This window comes from Dermacentor albipictus, chromosome 1, assembly GCF_038994185.2.
Source record: "Dermacentor albipictus isolate Rhodes 1998 colony chromosome 1, USDA_Dalb.pri_finalv2, whole genome shotgun sequence".
Taxonomy (NCBI): domain Eukaryota; kingdom Metazoa; phylum Arthropoda; class Arachnida; order Ixodida; family Ixodidae; genus Dermacentor; species Dermacentor albipictus.
The window spans coordinates 269192665-269214291 of record NC_091821.1 but is presented as its reverse complement, the minus strand read 5'-3'; the positions used below and the strand labels follow the sequence as shown (position 1 = coordinate 269214291).

The 21627-nt window shown below is 42.3% G+C and overlaps 1 protein-coding gene across 2 annotated transcripts in view; it reads left to right on the top strand.

The window, feature by feature from the left end:
• The window catches only part of LOC135916095 (tyrosine-protein phosphatase non-receptor type 23-like), an 84000-nt gene extending 63039 nt beyond the window's left edge, over positions 1-20961 (top strand). For both annotated transcript variants that reach the window (XM_065449337.1, XM_065449329.1), the window contains 3 exons: positions 4432-4536; positions 11140-11339; positions 20034-20961. In XM_065449337.1, coding sequence (XP_065305409.1) covers positions 4432-4536; positions 11140-11339; positions 20034-20617 — 889 coding nt within the window. In that variant the 3' untranslated portion in view covers positions 20618-20961. The remainder of the gene's footprint in view (positions 1-4431; positions 4537-11139; positions 11340-20033) is intronic.
• The last annotated feature ends 666 nt before the right edge of the window (positions 20962-21627 follow it).

The following is a 21627-nucleotide window of genomic DNA, read 5'->3' as shown; positions in this document are numbered from 1 at the left end:
CTGCTAACCAATCACAGAAGCAAACGAAGTCGCTGTTGTGCGACGTTTTCAAAATGGCGTCGTACTTGATACCTCCAAAGCGTCTGCTGTTCTTGAAGAGTCTTTTCATCAGTGGAAGCGATGAGGTGTGCAAAAGACATAGACAAAGTGTAGGGAGTCTGAACATTTCACTCTTCAAAAGTCCATGGTACAGTTCATTTCACTTCTGAGTCCGTTTTACTCATGAAACTTCAATGCCAACTGAAGGGAAACTTGACAGTAAATAGTTGCAGCGAAGCAAGCGTTTTATTTCAGTTCAATCAAGAGTTAGGCGTTCACCGTTCCACGAGTGAAAACATATAAAATTACATGCTTATAATATTGTTTTTGTAGTTAACACCTTATGTAGGCAACAGAGAAAGTTTGAAGTACGAACTATTTACAGCTTCACAGAGGAATAGTGGCTGGCAGTTATGAGGCCATGGGCGGGGCTTCACGGCAGACTTAAGTTGTATCCGTCTATAGTACTGTATATACTCGTGTAAAAGGGTAAGAGAGGCGCAACTGAGATGATGCTGCAATAAACGACCTCAGATGCCAACCTATTGTCCCTGACCAGCACTGACCCAAACAGGGCTCCCTTCTCTAGAGGCAAAGTGCCACCAATCTGACTGGAAACACTGCCAACACAGCTAAGATAACTCACCATACGAAGAAATAATAGCACAGCGTCCCGCCTGAGCGGCGTCGATGAAAAAGCAGCTAACGTCATCTAGCGGCCACAGAACTAACTATGCTTTCCACCTGGACATTCTGAATTTTTAATAAAATTTTGCCCTCCAAAGTGGGGGTGCGGCCCTTACATGAGTATATATAGTATACGTATGTATGCGATGTGCAGGAAATGCGATGCGATGAACCGTTGTCGTAATTCATGTAAACATGGCTACTGAAAAAGCACAACGTTTCATTCACTCAAAGCCAGCAGGCGCTGGATATCTCAAACATGACAATTTTCTTTGAAGTGTTCAGCGAAAAATAATATACCATACTTATATTCAATAATATTACTACTATGATATATCTTGACCACTTGTTCACACAATATGGGCAGCATTAGTTTTGTAACACCTGTATTTAATATTATCCCTTACAAATAGGCAAACTTTGGGTAGAAATCCGGTTTAAGCCAATTTAGAAAAAACTTGTTCATGGTTTCATGGTGCGAAATTGGGAATTATTGGGTTTTACCCCTAAAACAAAGGATTTTGCACTCTATTCGTACATGGTTTCTACCTGATAGACCGATGTCAGAGTTGTAGGATGATCTCACCGCTGCCATCCAGTTATAAGGATTGTGGTCAGGGTTGTAGGGATTAGAAGTAGCATGAACTATGTGGTAGCTGGCCCATGCCATCGTCCAACTCACCCACGCATGGGGCGTTGTTGTATGGAGGAACTTGCTCTCATCGAGAACTAGGAGTACAGGATTTATTTACATATTTACGTTAAAACAGGAGATTCATTTCAACAGCCTAGCATGGCTGCAAAAGGGAGCACGAAGCTCCCACTATGAAGCACACAGCACACGAGCATAAAGCACCAAGCACCCTCCTAGCAGCCGACAAACTGCTGCTTAAAAAACCTCTGTCCTCCCTAGATTCCTAGGGGAGGGAAAGCTGCTGTCCAACCTTCGTCCAAACGGATTGTCTACAGTCGTTGGGGCGTAGTCGACCCGCCTTTGAGGGGCAGGGCTCACATACGCACTTTGGATTCCCAGAACCCATTGAGTTGAGTGGGTCCTCGTAGCCAGTTTGTCACGCTTGACCCTAGCCGGCGCCTCTTAATTCCAGAGCTGACTTCTCCGGTAGTCGCCACGAGTGTCAGCAGACTGTGACGAATCCTGGGGCCCAAGGAAACGTACCGCAAAACACCCTTTGTTAGAGAAGCTCTCTTGAATAAAGGGAAAATCAGACATCCACCCGTACGTAACAATTGCTACAAAGCTCTCTTGCTGCAAATAGAACATGAAGGCCATGGCAAATCAACCAACAATACACGGTCCCCCAAGCGGGGCCAGCCCTGCTGCCGTCGCCGACTCTCTGAAGGAGGCGCATGGTGGATTAACGCTGCCATAGTCTCCAGTTCTCCGAACGAAGTGCATGGCTGGTCAGCGCTGTCGTCGTCTCCGGTTCTTTATAGGACACCACCCCCGCGGGTCGATCGAAACAACTGCAGCGGGCTGAGATAGGTTTGCAGAGCAGTACCCCTGCAGCTCGATCATAACACCGAGTAGCCCCCTTGCAGAGTGTCTATACAGCCTCAAAATGGTCCTGGGCAAGTAACTTGTGCCAGAACTGACACAAGTTTCCACATTACACTCAATTCACCCCCACACTTTTAACATTGACCACGCATCACCCTTATCACCCCCCACATTGCGTCCAATTTTCAGGATGCTGCAGCACTTAGATACACTTCTGTGTTTACATTTCTGAGCACCTAAACTCCAATAGCACCTTGACTACAATCTTGTTGCCGATACACAGGACCCAAAAAAACATTGCAGCAAGCTCTATGAGATACTGTGGTAATGTTTAATTTTTTTCCTTTCTTTATGTGTATTATGTATTTAACGCCATGGCAAATGTATGCCAGGTGCAAGTTTACAATTTCTAACAAAAAAAATTAATAGATCAAATATACAAACGGTTTAGATGTAGGCACTGTATATTTCACTCAGTGCTGACCATAAAAGGCATCCATGGGCCCTATAACATAAAACTATTCCAATCTGTTTTTATTCCAAATGGGCCATTAGCGCCCTCCCTGATAGGTCAGAATGGTTTGGGTCCAGTCCATATGGGCAGGCACCACACCCATATGGGCAGAGCCCGAGTCATTTTGACCTATCATGGAGGGGCAATGGCCAATTTGGAATAAAAACAGATTGGAGTAGTTTTATGTTATGCCATCCCATATTTGCTAAATTGTATGCTTATTGCTATCAAATAATTATTGTTATTGCCACCTATACATTTAATAGTGTCTGCTTCATTAGTGCTATGACATGGATCTATTGAATATATAATTTTTCGTTCCATGTGTACGCATGAAAGTTGCTTGATTCCTGAGCACTCCTAATTTGTGCCATTGAATACTGACCTTCTTTCAAAACTGAATTTACCATGACGTATTTGTTATGCGGAAATCTGCAAGGTGGAAAAAAATTCATAAAAGGGGGAAAATTGCTATCCACTCGATAGTGACACAAAACTACAAAGTTTCTTCAGGGAATTGCATACAGGTTTCCTTTGTAGTTCCATGCTATGCTCAGGTGAATAATAATTTTCCCTTTCATATTTGTTATTCGTTTCTCTGTTTTAAATTAAAATGCTTATTTCTATATACAACCTGACGTACTACCTCATCAGCTTCTCTTTTGGTGCTGCCAGTGTGGATGAGCTGTGGCATTTTTAAAGGGATGCTTAAAACAAATGTTGAATTAATCTAGATTGATTGTGTTTTTGTTTTTTTTTTTAACCTCACAGCATTAGATTAATGCCAAGGGATTACTTAGTGCAAGAGAAAATTGCAACTAAGAGAACTGCACATATCTTCCGTGATTGAAATTGCTCACAATCACTGGCTTTATTATACAGCTGTGCCAGTATCGTTGTGGTCATTATTTGAAGTACCGATGAGTTACCCTGTTGGAAAAAAAATCATGGTCAAGTTGCATTTATTTCATTTTAAAATGTATCGCCAGTGTGGATTGCAATTTACCAATTATAAACGGGACATGTTACAGCGTGGGAACTGGTACATTTTCACAGTGGTGGTGCCAGTACGGTTTTATGTTTGTCATTTTTTCGTTTATGGAAAATATTTTTATAGTTAAAAGCAATGTTGTGGTCGCCTTGGTGCACTATTGGTATTGTCACATTGTGGTGACTAAAGAATTAAACACTGCCAAAGGTGTGAGGAAACAACTTAAACGAAGTCATCAGTTTTCGAATCTAAACTTGTGGGTCAAGGCCATCCTCTATTTATACATGTCGCCGTACATTTGAGAATGTACAACACTGTTTGAGTACTGCGTGCAATCGGATTAGGTGAAACTCTATTGCTATAGAATCGGCGAAGACATTCAAGAAAATTTGGATGCACGGTGATAAGTGGATAACAGTGATAATTTGGTCAAAAACAGTCATCATCAAAAAGCAAAACCATGTATGCATGACATTAAAAGCACCTTCCCAATACTGCAAGCGGAACGTGAAAGCAAAGCATTGTGCGCATGACAATATTAGATAGTGTCCTCTGACTATTCCCAGAAGTTTTACAGGTTTTTTGCTTTAGTGGAGCAACGTAAAATGTAGCTTAAACAAGGATGAGTGCATATGTTTATGTACATTATCATTGCCTGACTCGTTGCCTTATGTTTTTCAGTGGGAGCCCAGCTAGTCCAGCACAGATGCTGAACTTCATTTCTGAAGTGCACAGCTTTCATAAGACACAACGGAATCACTCACGGCCCATTGTAGTGCATTGCTTGTAAGTTTGATATTTACCTCACTTGAAGGAATTCTAGTTTTATTCTTGCGATAAGAACCTCTACATGAAAGGCCTTTAAAATGAAATCCTTTTTCATTGTTCTTTATGATTAATTAAAATTAACCCTTTATTATTGTTTTAATCTTTTTATACATTTAACTAGTCCACATAAGCAAAATGAGGCAAACTTTTTTTTTCTTTAACATTCACATGTACTAACTCAAATAGCCCACCTTCCTTTCCAGCAAGTTATCAAGCACAAAAAATTTTGATTTGTGACAGTGTCAGAGAATGTAATGGTGATGCCTGTAAATCTGTTACGCTGTGGAAGGAAGCTGACCCGTCATGCCTTGTATGTTTTTATAAAATTCAGCTTCCCTGTTGGGATGATGTGCCAAAAATAAGAATATCTGCTCATTACAAGATGTCTAGGTTCCTTTTTAAATACAGTCGAACCTCGATATATTGAACGGTGCGGTAATTGCAAAATAGTTTGATATAGCCAGAATTCTATATATAAAATCACGTAAAAAATGCGTTAAAGATTTCTGTAAATCAATCAATGAACCAAGGGTGCAATCGGGCATCATGGTTCGGAGCGCGCTTTCGGTTGCGCCATGTGCAATTGGTCTAGGCTACGCCGACTTAGTCAGCCGGGTACGTGCAGTCGATTGTGCCACATGCAATTAGCCTAGGCAGCACCGACTTCATTCGCCGTGCAAAGTAGGGGCGGCCTAGGCCAAACGCACGTGATGCAACCGAATGTGCGCTCAATCGTGGCGCAGGAAATACGCACTTGAAGCTTCACACAAAGTAGTTATTTATTTGGCTGAAAGTGCTGCAGCAGTGTAGCCTGCTGTTTATTGACAGCCGCGTGCTTAAACACGGAGTCCTCAACATAGTCTAAACGATCCACAAGCGATAGGCCGGTGCCCTTGCGCCACAGTAGCGGTGTAGAAGGGTCAAAGCAGCTACAGCACCAGTTGAAGTCGGGAGTGGGGCAACATCGGCACTTGCGGGATCAACCTCGGCAGCGTTTTCGTTTGTCCACTACTTCTGCTGCGATCTCCAAGTCCGTCAATCGAACCATTTTGAAATACTCATTTTGAAACACTCTTAGTAACGAAGTATTGAGTGGCTTCTGCCAAGGCGTCTATGAGTGAGCCCAGTGAGTGCGCACTTTTGCACGTCTTTGTGGATACAAGTGCAAAGCGCCAGTCCTCGCGAGGCACGGTAGGCACAGAGCACGGCATCGAAGTGGAGTCAGTGCGACAAATGCAGTGCGTTGTTGACATCATAGAGTTTCCTACATTGTTTCCTATTATTGTATGAAACTCTATGGTTGACATTGTCAACCTAGCCTACCACTGTGTGCGTATGCCTCTACGTTCAAATGGTGCCCTTGGCGTGATCGCAGTAGTCGGAAACGCCCGTCGCGCCACTGCTATCTTCGAGGGTGTTGCGCGAAAGCTCACCGCCTGTCAACGGAGCGCACGTGGTCTTGGGTGGCGGAGTTCGATATATCCATTTTACGTCCGACCCCGCTTTAAATAAAAAAATAAAAATGCATGTGATTTTCCAGGTGATATAGAAAGCGTTCAATATATCAAGGTTTGACTGTGTTTTGGCAAGCTGTCAGGCCCGGACCTAAAGAGACAGCGTAGCCTGATCGAACGGGCACAGGAGATGGCCGTATCTCACAGCGACCTGGAATAAGGAGGCCGACCATTTAGGGTGCAGACTGCGCTTGCTCAGAATAAAAATTTATTCTCTTTCTCTCTGTCTCTCCTAGACACAGTTAGTCAATTATTCACTTTCTGATTAAGCTCCGATGATCAATCTCACATTTATGTGTTTTATTTATCTGTTTCATACTCCTAGTCTGTGTTCCAGGCATTAAGCAGAAGTGTTTTTTTACACAATGCTATACAGTGCATTAGAATATAAAAAGGAGTACACAACTAGCAAAGACATAGAATGGTTTATACAAAACTAGAAAATTAAGAGCAATGACATCAAGGAAGGCACTGAGCATGTTGTTCTGGACAACGCGCCGGGCGATACAAACTGCAAAGTGTGATACACATCAACACATGGTACGATGATAAAATTGAAGACTTAAGAGCAAGAAACATCGAGAATAGAACTGAGCATGATGTTCTAGACAATGCATGAAACGACATAAGGCAGCCAGAGACACTTTCAATTCAACTTATGAAGTGAAAATGTGATGGAAGACATTATGTACCAATATAAATGTTTTGTCTTGAATAGTTCAGTGATTAAAATAGTTTTAATTCTCATCTGCTCTTTTTTAAACATTACCTTACTAGCAACACATACTACAGAAATGGTTGTAGTGACAAAAAATTGTCTGGAAGCATGGTTGGTCATTGCAGTGTACTATGAAAACTAGTGCACTGAAGCTGTTATCCTGGTAATATGTAGTTGGTGAAACATTAAATATATATATAGACTGGTTAGCTCTTTTGTTATTGCGAGAAAATGGTCCTTTCTTTATAGGTAACGGAAAAAAAAATTTTTACCACTAGACATAATATTCCAGCACACATTGCAGCATAGCATATTGTGCATAATGAAATTCTCTTTCCAAAAACATACATTGCCAAACAAACAAAAAATTAATAAAGTAAGACAAAAATTCTAGAAAGCACCATTTTTGCAGCCAGTTCATAAAAACAACAATCAAAAAGCATGATATCTACAAAAACGTTAATATGAAAGGAAATTCAGAATATACATATTAAAGATAAAAAAGACCGAAGAATAGTGTCTGGAAAAATAAATGCTCAGTACACCGCCGTTGCTTGGATACAAAAAAGAAACTAAGACCGGTTCATCGCTCAAGCTATGTGGTGAAGCAGTTTCTGAATTTTGTGAAGCATAGGTGCACACCGCACCTTTCCCGCAAAGCGTCTGGTTTTTGTTCAACTTTGCGGTCCTCGTAACACATTTTGCATTCCCACCTTTCCGGCATCGTCTGAGGATGGTCCGATGAGAAGCCCAAGGACTATACTTCACCAGTTCGTCGAGAGTAAAGCACCTCTTCCAGGACTGATTGATCTCAGCGTAGCTGGGCAACTACAAGATTATGCATCCAAGTATATCACTTCGCATTTTTGCAGATTGTCTCTGTCGCCTCTACAGAGAAGAATAGAAAGAAATCCCATGCCGTTGTAAACTGTCTTGCGCTGATCCGTAGTACTGAGCCAAGATGTGCTACGGGCGGTCTTTGTGGCATGAATGGAAATTTCTTTGCTGCCGATGGCAGCACATCATGACCAAGCAAAGTATGCACCCTGAAGATAATCAGTAGAGCTCTCAGGTCGTGCAAAAAGATCGGCAGATAAGCCTGCACAAGGAAGGAGACCGTTCAAGGTCGTAAAGGTAACTCGCCGATGAAAAGCTTGCGCATGTCCCCTTGCTGGCTCAAAACATCATCGCCGTCAGCGCTTGATTCTGCTTTGCTGTCATCATCAGAATCATAGCTCGAGTCCTCATCACTAAATTGAATTGCGGGTGCAGCATAGTTTCGAGCACAATGCTTTTCTCGTGATGCAGCAGCACGGGACGACGTCATGGGAGCGACTCTTGATAACTGCGCAGTGACACCGGCAGTGCCCCTTGCCTGGATTTTATTAAAGAAACGAAAGCAAAACTCTTGGAAACTGGTTGGAAATGCTAGGTTCACATGTTGGAGATGCGGCGGATCTTCACAAATGCACTTTGGCAAAATAAAACGACTCGGACTCCAAACCAAAGCTCACTAGTGAACAGCTGGCGTCATTTCCGGTTAATTATCAGCGCTCAGCCTTGTCGAATGGCAAAGATGGTGATATAAATTAATTATTCACTTGCTGAGAGTCATTTGATCACAATATTTCGGTGCTAGTGCTGCTTGATCGTGAGCAGCATGCGTTTTTCTCGGAACGCGACAGAAGTTGACGGCCGCGCCTTTTTTCGCTAAAACATACATACATAGTTCGCAAAAATATCCATCAGAAATTACATCGCTGGAGTGCGGAAATTTGAGCCGATTCTGAAAGTTCAGTGCCTGTACTGGCTACTGGATGGCCTTAAATGGATGAGAAAAGGCTCCAACATGTTGAAATCAGCGATCTAAAGGATCGATCACTGGTGATCGAATTGAATAGGCGTGGTAATGAAAGAGTTAATCCTGAGCAGCTTTTTACATACAGAATTTTGTTTTAGAGCAATAATTAGCACTCCGAGTATACAACATTTGTCATGCCCCATTAATTTCTGGAATAATGGGGAGCATTAGCATTAGTGCAAGTCTGCTTAAGTATTGGCCTGTGGTTATTCTCGAAGGATGCCTCGAATTAAATAAAGAAATTGTACAGATTATCGCGTATAGCCCCGATGTTTTTTTTTTTTTTGTGAGAAAGCTATATTGTCTTTTGAAGTTTCTGGCGTGGAATTGGCGCAAAGTGAAAGGAAGCGTGAATAACCTTATGGTCGCTAATTTCATGCAGATAGGTAATTGACGATAAACTGTCTGGTCAACTTGTTAGTATTAGGTCTAATACGTTAGCTGTGTCTTGTGTGACGCGCGTTGGTTCAGATACAAGTTGAGCGAGGTTAAAATCAAAGCAAACATCAAGGAAATTTCTTGCTTCTGTCTGATTTACTAAAGACAGAGCTATATTGTGCCAATCGATATCTGGAAAGTTAAAGTCTCCAAAGAAAAGGAGATCAGCTTTGGGGTACTGAAGGATTAGTTTGCAGAGTACATTGCTAAGTTGACAGGCAAAATCTGGCTACTGCAAGGGGATCTATAGCAAATGCCCAAAAGAACTGATTGTGGAGCGGCGTGACAGTGAATGAAAAGAGTTTCCAAGTCGGATGTGATGCTAACAACAGAACACGATAATTGTTGACTGACAGCTATAAGGACGCCTCCTCATGTTGTCGTGCGATCCTTCCGAAACACATTAAAATTCGGTAAATCACTTAGCACTTCCGAGTCTGGAATATGGTCACAAAGCCAGGTTTCCATGAGTACCAGCACGTTGCTTTTAGATGCTAGTACAAGATTAGACACGTGTTCGCGTTTTGCAATGAAGCTTCGTATGTTAGTAAAGATTACTGATATAGAAGTGTGTGATACAACTGTTATTCGGGGGCGTCAATTAATTTTTTTGGTTACGAAGTGGTTGCTATACTTCTTTAATCATCTGCGAAGCTTCATCATATACGCAGCAATTGAAACCTATGAATATTGTTTTGAAATGCAGGGGAAACGGCACAGACTTAGCTTTTGCGAAGGCGACAAGGTGTTTACGGCCATTCCTAACAGCCGGTGAAAAATCTTTGGCAACGCTGAAGTCAGTGCTTTTAAGATTACGGCCATTAGAAAGGACAGCTTCCTTTGTTTTAAAGAATACAAATTTAACTATAATTGGGCGCTTGCGATCAGGCAAATACCGACCAATTCGATGTGCTCGCTCTTATTTCCTTAGGGTCAAGCGGTACTTTCAGATGACCCGAGCAGTGGCGTAAGATAATTATTTACGATTCGTGTGATGGCTCTGATGCTGATAGAATGGGGAGGCGATAAAAAAATCAAATTATTTCGCCTTGACCGGTTCTCAGCATCATCTACACGGGCATCCAGTTTATGAACCAGCTGCGTCGTTCGTTCACTGTCTGCCCATATGGATTGCATATCGGCTTGCATGGATAAAACGCTTTGGTAATTGCCCTCCACGTGCGTCAGCCTCTCGCTTAGAGTCTCTAGAGATGTAGTCGTAGCCATATATTTGTTTTTGAGATCTTGCATCTCAGGGATAATCGTATCTTGGCCAGCGAGGATACCTTCTTCATTTCGGCAAGTAATGCGGTGTAATCCGGACCGGGTTTACTTTCGATATCCCCAGAGAGTTACAGAAGGCATCTGATAACACAAAGGCACTCGGAAAAAACACACAAGCAGCACTGCGGACTTGGTAGCTGCACAAGAGAATAATTATTGGTTTTGTTAGCGTAAAGAGAGCTTGGTTCACAGACCTGCATGAAGAACAGCAGCGGGTTAGTGGACCGCATTGTGGCAATGCCACCATGCCCACAGTGCGCCAGGGGTACTCGCTCCTCTTTTATAGGCAGCTGGATGGTTGTTGACGATGGCAGCAGGGCCAGCGGCGTTTCATCAAGGATCCATTCTTTCACTGGCAGCATCGCCAGACAGGTTGAATCCCTGTTGGTTCTGATATCCCATGTTATCACGTCATCAAAGCACGGGTGCAATCGTCCCAAACTGACACTTGTTGATTTCGCAAGGAGAGGCAGCAGCATTCACATGATAACTGATGTTAAAAGCTGCATGAAGAACACCAGCGGGTTCGTGGACAGCATCGTGGCAATGCCGCCGAGCCCACCCGGGCCAAGCTGACCAAGGCATTGACACAAGATATTGAGCACTAGAAGCAATGGGTGATGAATGTTGCATGTGTTATAGGCACCACCTATTGAAACTGCTTGTAAACTATCTTTACTACACATCAATTGCATTGTAGCACAACTTTGAGAACTGTTTGAATGTTTTGTGATGTGGTTTCGCAGGGGTGGTGTTGGGCGGAGCGGAGTGTTCTGCCTTGTGTCAGCAGCCATGAAGGAAATAGCTGCTGGCAATGGCCTCCTGGACATTCTCAGCACTGCCATCAAGTTGGCCCAGAGCCGCAAGCTTTGCATTCAGGAGAAGGAGCAATTCAAGTTCTGCCATGACGTCGTCTTGTATCATGCCCAAGACTTGCTGATAAAAAGTGAGTTTAACCCGAAAAAAAGAAAAGTCTATTAACTATTGTTAGGTTCCTTTTGTGCATGCATGTGTGTGTGCGTGCACCTATTGTTTACTAAATACACCTTGTCTTTATTATAATCTTCTGTCTGTACCAACTTCATTTTTCTCCCTCACTGTTTTTTTTTTATTATTATTAATTTAAGGAAAAAATTCACTTCTTTGTCTGTGTCAGTCGTGTTTTAAGAACTTAATGTGCTTTTCTTCGTTGCTGCTTTAAAGGGACCCTGAAACGATTTTGGCGATTTTCTACAAACGTACTGAGTCGTTAGAGTAGGTTCTTCTGATCATTAATTGATGCATCTAAGTGCTCTGCGTAAAGCGTGTAATTTATTATAAGGTTTTAAAAATACCCATCGCTGCCGATCGCAGCGCACTGCTCGGCGGAATTTTAAGCCGCCCCTACCCATATGATGCAAATAACCCATATTACGTCACATGGGCGAGCTATCTGATTGGCTGACCAGGGCGCGTGGTCGATAATTTTTCCAACTTTATGGTGAACAAATGATGCTCGTAATAGTTGGAATGTTAGTTACTTTGTTTTTGTAAAAAGAAAATAACTTAAAGAGAATACACAAGAATAGTTTTTTAGTACACTTCAGCACTTCCGGCACACAGCAAGTGTCGTCTGCTTGTGTTACAACGTACTCCACTTTGACGAGAGCTCCGCGGTCAGAGTCGGTCTCAGTCTTTTCGCGAGCACTATGATTCGACTTTGTTGCCTTGTGGACTGCAAACCTAGCGACCTGCAAACCACGAGTCCAGTATTAGGGCAAACACAAGCGCAAGGGGACAGGGTCTGGCCGCTTGACTGTGCCGGGATGAGCCACGAGATGAGCAGAAGGGCAAATGTGAACGGTCTGCACGGTGCAGCCACCTGGTGGCACAGAGCTCAACCATACACAGTAGCAGCAACGAAGTGTATTCTTTGCTGCTGGTGTGTATTTTTCGCAGGAGTGTAATCATCAACACGTTGATTTATAAATGTTTAAAATGCTTTACACTTGGTTAGAGCAATATTAGCACTTTGTTTGAGTGGTTAAGCGCTGCGCCAGCAAGTGTCTGGACCGTGCAGACCGATCAGGCTGCTCACGTACGTCTACGCTAAAGTTCCCTCATCAGCTTGAGTTTATGCCTCCAGTCATTTGCCGAAATGACCAGCTTGCCTGTTTTTAGCGGAGTACCGGACACGTTCGGCGCTACGACAGAATGCTCGCAACGCACGCTGCTTCGATAGCTCTCGGTCGACGGCCAAATGGCTAGCGGAGAGGTCTCGCGCGGGAGGGGGCGTGCTCCTAAACAACCGGAAGTGAGCGATGTGACGTCGCATCGTGACGCTGAACCAGTGAAGGCGGAGCTTAGCGCCGCTCGCTCGGCGAGCGAGTTGAGGAGGAAAAGCATAGCTAGGGAGGAGGGTAACTTCTAATCGCTTGCAGCTCCATTAATACGTAACGCTTCACTTAAATTGTGGTGCGAATGTTGTACTTAAGCTGTACCCTACGCGCCTACAAAATTTGTCCGAACCGTTTCAGGGGCCCTTTAAGGTTATAAAAGTGATGGTTATAAGAGAAAACGATTTCGACAAATGGAAGTCATTGTTTTTGTACTAAACACCTTAAAGGGGCTCTAAACAGAAAAATAGTTTGAGTTTTATTAGTAAATTACCCTTCTACCAATCCAAAATAAAAAAAATAAAAAAAGAAGAGTGGTTGAAAAGGGTATGGTTATCCAAAAACATGCAAAAATTAAATATGAGTGGCAACCCTTCCTTGAAAAACCTGCACCAACTCGTCATGACATCATGGATTTTGATGGCGTATGCTTCAGCCTAGTTAGTCAGGCTGAAAAGCTAGCTTCAAGAACCTGTGCCACGTAACAACAAACCAAATACGAATAAATACTTTGAAATTTGGTTTACGTGGCATTGGTGCTCTGGCATGAAATTCAAAAAATAGAACTTTTACCTTCATCTTCTAATAATCACCCTATTACTGCAATATTAATGAATACAGTTTTTAAATAATAATTTATTGGTCTAAATTTCTAAACTGATTTATTGTTTCTCTTTAGTGTCCCCTTAAACCTAATACATGTGCAATGTCAGCTTTACATGATGGCCGTGTGCTGTTCCTCGTCTCCAAATATTTAAGAGGAATCTTTAGCTCAGGGGTAACTCCATTTTCCCATTCAAATACATGTGAAATGCAGAAATGCTCGCATTAGACAACCACTGAACTGGTTGGAATTTAAGAGACAAAGCTGAATTCTACTGACTGCAACAAGCAAGGTGTCGAACTGAAATTTTTTCAGGTTTGGTTCAGGTTCACATGTTTTGGTTCAGGTTCAGCTCCAAAGCAAAAATTAGAACAATTTGAACTGGTTTAGAGTTCTTGAACCATTTAATTTGGGTTCGAACTAAGAAAAAAAACATTCACGTGCCTCCAGTTTCTGGGAAAACATGCAGTGCATTTAGAGAAGCAATAAAGTTCGCTTAAGTATTGTGTAGCAGTACAGAGACCCTGTTCCTTTCTACAAGCATTACCTTACAAAAGAAAAAAAAATGTTTAATTAAATGACACTGTTATTGATTTTTATTTTATTTACATATACTGCCATCTAATTGTGCAGTATTGCAAGGGCATGTGCAGAAGTTGCTTACATAGGTAATAACTCAAACATGACACAGCATACATTAGCATACATACAAAACATGAAACTGTATGTGCATGCAGGCAACAGAAGAGCACGTTACATATACACATAGGTCATGTTATCGTAGGTTATGGTAGGCATGTCAAAATTTCTGCATTCAGGTGGCTTCATGGTGCCCTGTGAGGCAATACAATGCATTATCCCCCTCTCCCCTACCCCCCTATCTTTCCTATATTTTCAGCGTCATTGATTTAATAGAGTACTAGCACAAAATTTTCACCCAGCCTTTTTTTTTTCTTTTTCTCCATTATCACAGTATGAGACCTTAATTTCTCGAATGTACAGCCAGTCGCAAATTCTACCAACCACTATTTAAAGTGAGGAATTCAAAACGCATGACAAATATAGCGCAGCTTCTTGTTGTAGAGTTTGTTTCGAAGCGCTCCTTTATAGACATGAAAATTGGGGGTGTGGTGGTTACAGGGTATCAGTGATGCATGGGTGTGGGCAATGGTTGTAGCCGCATTATGGTCATCTTTGCATAAGCTCTAGATGACAGAATAAGGGAAAGAAGGTGACAAGGGCGCTATGCATTCTTAAAGAAGAGATTGCAGAGTACCAAGTTTATTACATCGCGTTTGCACAGAGTGAAAAAAAGAAGTATGACCTATTTAGCGTCTGTCCAGCTTTTAACCGCACCGCTGCCATGTCTTGCAACCACTACACTAAACTGACTAACTTGTGTGTTAGCAGTTTTTGATACCATGTGACCACTGCCTGCAATTTTTGGGACCAGGAACCCTTCTAAACAAATCCAACACCAAGAAGCCATGCTGCATTCAGGTCACATTTAAAGAGGACACGTTAGTGTTTTCTTGCGCGTTCGAGGAATTCTGGCACCAAACTGTAGTTGCAGGATCAGCAGCTATATCTAGTGGAGCATATAAGCAAGACAGAAAACTTTTGTATCAGTATTGCATTAAAGTTGCTCGGGTTCATTTTCACATTATCCTGTAGAAGATGAAGCAATATACCTGATCTAATGCGTAACTTCCTTTGTTCTACATGTTAATTTTTCGTGTAAATAAAAGACGTCACCTAGTTCTAAGAAGATAGGTATTAACTTCCTTTGTTCTACATGTTAATTTTTCGTATAAATGAAAGACGTCATCTAGTTCTAAGAAGATAGGTGTAGTATCATCGCATTGTTTATAGAAAGACAGCGTCAAACAAAACCTGCTCTACCTCTTACTTTATTGAGTTGTCGTGGAGAACCAACTTTGCCATGGAGAAGCAACAGCCGTGATTGAAGATACCTTACAAACTGCAGCACCCATGTCTGACAGTGCAAGCAGCATCCTCCACAGCGATGCACTGTCTAGACAGTGCGCGCCGAATATACACACAATTTACAGTTGAGCAAGTCATGCACACAGTTGAGTTGGCTAATGAGGTCACTGTGATGAGTTACATGACTGCTCTCGCGGCAGCACATTGTTCTGCCGAACCTTGTCACAGGTGTCGTCTCCTCATGTAGAATTACAGCAACAGCGACTCTGGGGAGGGGGGGGGGGGGGGGGGGGGGGGGCTGAACATGTGGTCAAACTGGTTCAGAACTGTTCCTTCAAAAAGTTCTAGTTTGGATTCAGCTCCAAGGCGGCATAAAAAATATTGGTTCGGTTCCACTTCAACTGAAAATAATGGTTCAGCTGTAGTTTTCATTTTGGTTCTGTGTTCAACACTGTTGCAGCATGAAGAATCTTTAGTTAGAGCCTCAAATTTCTTGCAAAAGTTAACATGGTTCAGTAAATTTTGAATTAATTAAAGCACAAAGTTTAAAACTAACTGTGCACCAAAAGAGACATCACACTTTTGCAACCTATGCATGCTACATTGTCTAAACAACTATGTATATGTATATATATATATATATATATATATATATATATACATACACACACACACTGCAATCCCACTGAGGGATTTTAGCAGGGTATGGTGCTTATGGACCATCCTATATATTACAGCTTATGTGAAATTATTATATTATTTAGGCTAGTTTTGCTAAGGTCCTACTCACAAGAATAATTAATTGCTGGGCTAACTGGTCTTGCACTGCTTATGAGGAAAAATTATCGCAACAAAAAGACAACGCACACAGGAAGGGAAGACAAAGAAAAGCGCATATCTTTGTCTTCCCTTCCTGTGTCTGTTGTCTTTTTGTTGCGCTAATTTTTCCTCATCAGCAGTCCTACTCACAAATTAGTGCTACATTTCAAAGTGATGTATATATATATTAATTTCTTGCGCTTTATATATCCCAGCACATGAAGTATACAGATTTTTTTGTTCATTGGCAATTCTGCCTAAATGAAAAACTTGCTTCTAGCAGTCAGTAGACCTTTCACTTTTTCTTTTAAATTATCAGACATTTATGGGCACTAGGCATAGTTTAAATGATATATTCATGCAAGTATGCCCTTTGAGTAATGCTGTGGTTATGTGTAACTTATTGTTTGCTGATTGTCCCTGTCACATAGAGTAAAAAGTTTGGACGTTAACTAAATATGTTGCATTGTCAGTACCTTGACATTATTTTGCTTCAGTAAAACTAGCTTCAAGATGTTATTGTCATGGTTTACATGCTCCTAATAATACCTCTTCATAGTGCCGCACCACTTTTTGAGGCTATCTTGTACAACATAATTATGGACATAGGTATATGCCTGAGACTTCTCTGTTTATTGTTATGACTGTCACTGCAAACTACCGGAGTTCTGGACCCTTTTGAACACCAACTACTCCTTTCTGCATGTTACTTTATTAAAATGAACATCACCACAACAAAAATTATTGTTAACACAGCACTCCTGTCATGAAAAGAGCATTTTTAGACAGCCTGTTCATACCTGTAATTATGCATGTGTTCATTAATTAATTTTGGAATTAAGGTGTACTTTTTAAAGCAGCAGCTCACTTTTTATTATAACCACTCTAACAATGAGCAGTGGTAGAAGAACAAGGAATGTCGCTGGAGTCACCGTTTGGACAAGGAGACTTGTCTTCGACAGGGCAACAGCACCAGCTTATTCTCCTCCTCCTCCCTCATTGAGGGTAGGGTAGATTGAGCTGTACATTCACAAAAATGCTGTTAAGGATAGCACTTGCTGCCGTGACGAAGACAAGCACTCTTGTTGAAATTAGCTCCAGCAACATTCCTTGTTCGACCACTGATCATCACTTCAAGCCTACAATTTTCGTGTGTACCTCTGTCTTGTTTCAATCTGTTGATGGTAACTGACACTGTCCTAATTCTTGTGAAGAGCTGTTCATCAGAAGCTGCACTGGAAAAGAGCTATTTGACTAAGTTGTTCTGTAGGATGCCAAAACTGTGTTGTTTGTAAAAGTTATGTGTTTGCTGTTTCAAAAGAGTAACCTACACTCCAAAATGGTGCAGTGGAATCCTGGGAATTCGAACTGATGTCAAAAATCAAACAGTCTTGTTGGTTTTTTTCACAGCCACATGCATTTTAGTGGGGAAGAAGTAAGACTTGTAGGCTTAATTTGAGCAAAATACCCTGCTTGTGCATACCGCTAGTCATAATTTGGCACCAAAACACACAAGTTCGAAATTCTACACGGCACTATTGGAATGTTTTTTCAAAGCAGTAGCATGTTTTCTTCACTTTCCTAAGGCTGCCTATGTTATGGTATGCACCATTGCAGGAATTTTTCATATCATAATAACTCAAAATAGCCTGACAAGAGGGTTGCTCGATTCTACTACTTGCTCCAAAATTGGCTACATTTAGAAGCCCGGGGCCAAGGAGAAATTTGGGTTGGCTACTGGGCTTCCCCCTCCCAGCTCTTCCTTTCTTTGTTCTTGTGACAACAGTTGATTATCTTGCATCTTCCAGAAAGCTAGCCTTCATTGTCCCTCCGATTTATGTAATTCACCCTGCAGAAAGCAAATATGCATGGTGTATTCAGTTGTACAGAGCTTGGATTGGAGAAGCAGGTATACCGTACCAACAGAAACGTCAGTGACAGAATTGAGAGAAGGTGACTGTTATTTCACAGAAACACATTAAAAAATGTATGGTCAACTGTGAGCAATTTCTGTCCATTGAGTACCATTGAACTGCTAATTTTTCAGCACCCATCCTTCAATCACTTTCTGTATACAGAGGCACCAACCTGCTCTTCTATAATGTATGGCTTCTTTTATTTATAACACAGACAAAAATCGTTGGCCATTTTGATATTGAAAATCCTGTCCCCAATGCCGAGTAGGTCAGAACTTTGATTCAGGCCAACCTTTCAGCTTTTCTATCATAATAAATGCCTCTCTCTCTCTCTCTCTCTCTCTCTCTTGCCCAGTTATGGAGAGGCTACAATCCTAGCTCCTAAACGAACTTTTATTTCATTTTGGATACTTTTAAAAATATTATGGCTCCTTTCTTGTGTGAGGACCTGGCAACCTTACCCAGCACTGCTTGTACAGCAGCAGGCTGGATCTTTCACATTTAGTTTCACCATTGCTTCGCACCAGTTTGTACACTCTTAGAGTTGTTTTAACTGTTCAATTCGTGACTTCTTTGAAACTTATCTTGTGAATAAATGTATTTCTGCCCATGAGCAAGCATTTTCTATAAATGCGAGTGTGCTGTCTTTAATGGTGTGGCTGACGAGGAGTATTCTGACTGGATGATTGCTAGTCTAAGAAACACCCTTCTCTGGTCATCATCGCTGTTGAATGCATTACTAACTGCGCACGACGTGATTGTGAATGTGTTGTATACTATCAAAACAAATCAGGCTTTGAACATGCTTCCCCTTTCACATAGTGCACATGCCACGCTAGCTTAGCAGCTGCGGTGTTGCTCGAGGTCGCAGGTTCGATCCCAGTCACGGCGGTGGCATTTCGATGGGAGCGGAATGCTGCCTAATTAAATGAGACCCCAGAATTTAATTTAATGTTTAACCTCGGGTGACCTGGTCAGAATTGTTTCATAGTCAATCACTATGGTGTGCCTTACACATAATACCCCAGAATTTTCTTTTTCTTTCGTTCATATTCGGTGAGCTCAACTGAACTGTGTACTTTGCCACATGCAGTTGTTTACAGCACAGCTCTTCGGTGCCCATTCCTGCGTTTCGTGTCAGCGACGTCCGTCGGTGTAACCGAGGGAATGAGCACAGCGAAGGATGTAAGACTGCGATAGTGAAAAGAGTGCGAGGAGAAAAGCGGAGGATAGGGGCTCAGCCGAACCATGAGGCAGAAAGCAGAGGATGAGGATATGGTGAAAGCGTGAGAAGAAAAGCATAGTGCTGCGCAAGACGGGCTCTGCAACAGTGACTGCTACAAGATGGTGTCACAGTAGTGCTGTCGTCTGTTCACCGATGGCATGCAGTGAGCACGTCAAACGATACCGTATATGGAAACAAAGCACTGCATTAGCGTAGGTCTGTCTGCAGCGGCTGCTGTGAATCGTGCCCACGCGCTGCCTCTTGCGATCTCCTGATTAATGAGGCAGTCGCGCCACACTTCGCTCTGTTTGCAATGTGCCGCACGAGACAGATTATCCACGCCAACCAATATATCGTGAAATGAAAACACGTGTAGAGCTGTGCTCAAATCTTGCATTAGGGAGTATCATAATTCTCAGTGAATTTTTTTACGCAAAATATGTCATTATCATGCTGTAGTTTTGCCACATTGAAGTTGCAGCACATTGCACAACCAAAAGCGTTGTGGCTGGGCTTATCATGGGGTAATGTGGATACAATGCAGCTGGCTTATGTTAGTATTGTATGCCTGTATTTAAGGTTCTCCTGTCAGTTCTACCTCATTTTATTTGAACAAATAATCAACCCCTTTAGAGTTTGAATTAGCGAGGTTCTACTGTAGATTTCAGTTTTGTAGTATTGCTTTTGTTATTTGCTTTGGTGTCCCTGCATGCCTAGTACTGGTGCTCAGAGAGAAATTTATTTATTTGTGCAGGAGGTATCTTAACTAGTACACCAAGCTTTGGGGGAAAGGCACATACAGGCACACCTTCACATGTTCGCCACCCATCAGAAGACTTCATGCTGCGCTCTGGTGCAACCAGCCAGAGAACCAGCATTGTGCCTGATACGCCAGCTGCCACAGCAACTACTTCCACTTCAGCTGATGACACCTCCGAACAAGCCACCTCCACTCAACCAGAGGCTGCAGTGCAGCCAGTGACAGTTGAAACCGAAACAGAACTTTCAACACCTAGAGCTCCAGAAGCTGGAAGGGAAATCAGCAGTGACCACTCATTTATGCCAGAGATCATCGATGAGCAGGGTTCTACAGCTGCAGCTTCAGCACTGGTCATTCCAGCTGTTGAGAGCAAGGACAGTGGGTTGACCACAGTGGTTGATCTCTTGGACCCTGCAACTTTTACGTTAGATCCTGGCCATGGCACTCCAGCCAAACAGAAGATCACGCGCGAGAGCTTCATGAACCCTCAGGGCACCCTGGCTCAAAGTAAACCTGACCCCAAGGACCCTCTCAGCCAGCTAGACCCTCTGTGGTCACTCAAGAAGGGGAAAGAGTGAACATTCCCCAGACAAGGTCTGCTGTGCAGATCTTGTGTTGCTTGTAGTGGTCCATACTTTTTGTTGGGTAATTCACTTAATTTCATTTTGTGCAGGCCACAAAGTGCGTGGCTGCTTGGTGTGAACCTTGTGTTTCAGCCTATCATCTTATTAGCACTTGCGTGAATGAGCATTTGAGCTGTATTGAGTGAGGTTATACATATGTTGTTAAAGGAGCTAGTGTGATGCTGTCCATTTCGTGGGCACAGGAAGGCGTGATGTCTTTTGGACCAAACGGTAACCAATTTTGTGTCCTTTTAATTATAAGCTTGTATATTTAATAAAAAAAATTTGCGAGTGTTGAATTTGCTTTTCTGCATCATGCTGTGGTCACCAGTATGAATGTAAGATGGCACAAAATGAAATATGCTGATACTTCATCTGCACAAATGTTTTAGGTGCCTTTCACCAGGCCTGAATTTTTATTGTAAATGTTCTTCATTGTGGAGCGCCATCTATGGAGTGTTCTACTACTAGAATTATCCTGAAGTGTTTAGTAATGGCAGCAGTTGAAGTGAGTGAAATGTTGCGAGATAATGGTGCGAGGAGCTGAGCTACCCTCCTTGCAGCAAAGGCTGTTGCCTCAACCAGTTTTTGAAAGTGGAATTCCTCCTTTGCCTTCTCTCATATCAAAACCAAGAGTCACGTCAGAAACCCCACTACCTTTCTTCTGTCCCTTTTTACTGCACGATGCATTTCGGCTGGTAGTTTTGGGTGCTCTGCATTTCACAAAAGTCCCTGGTTATTGCCTTCGTGGATACATAATTTGGTATGACTAGTATATGGCCCTTAAAGCATAATTAACTTTTTTGGATTTGCAGTGATTTGCGTTTAAGATTTCTTCCCAGCTGGAACAATTGGAATGCCAGATTTGCTTTCCAGGAAGCACTTCCTCAGGGTCTTGAAAATTGTATGCTTTAGCTGTTGCATGTTCTGTAGCATGCTTTGCGCAACCAATTCATAGCAGCAGT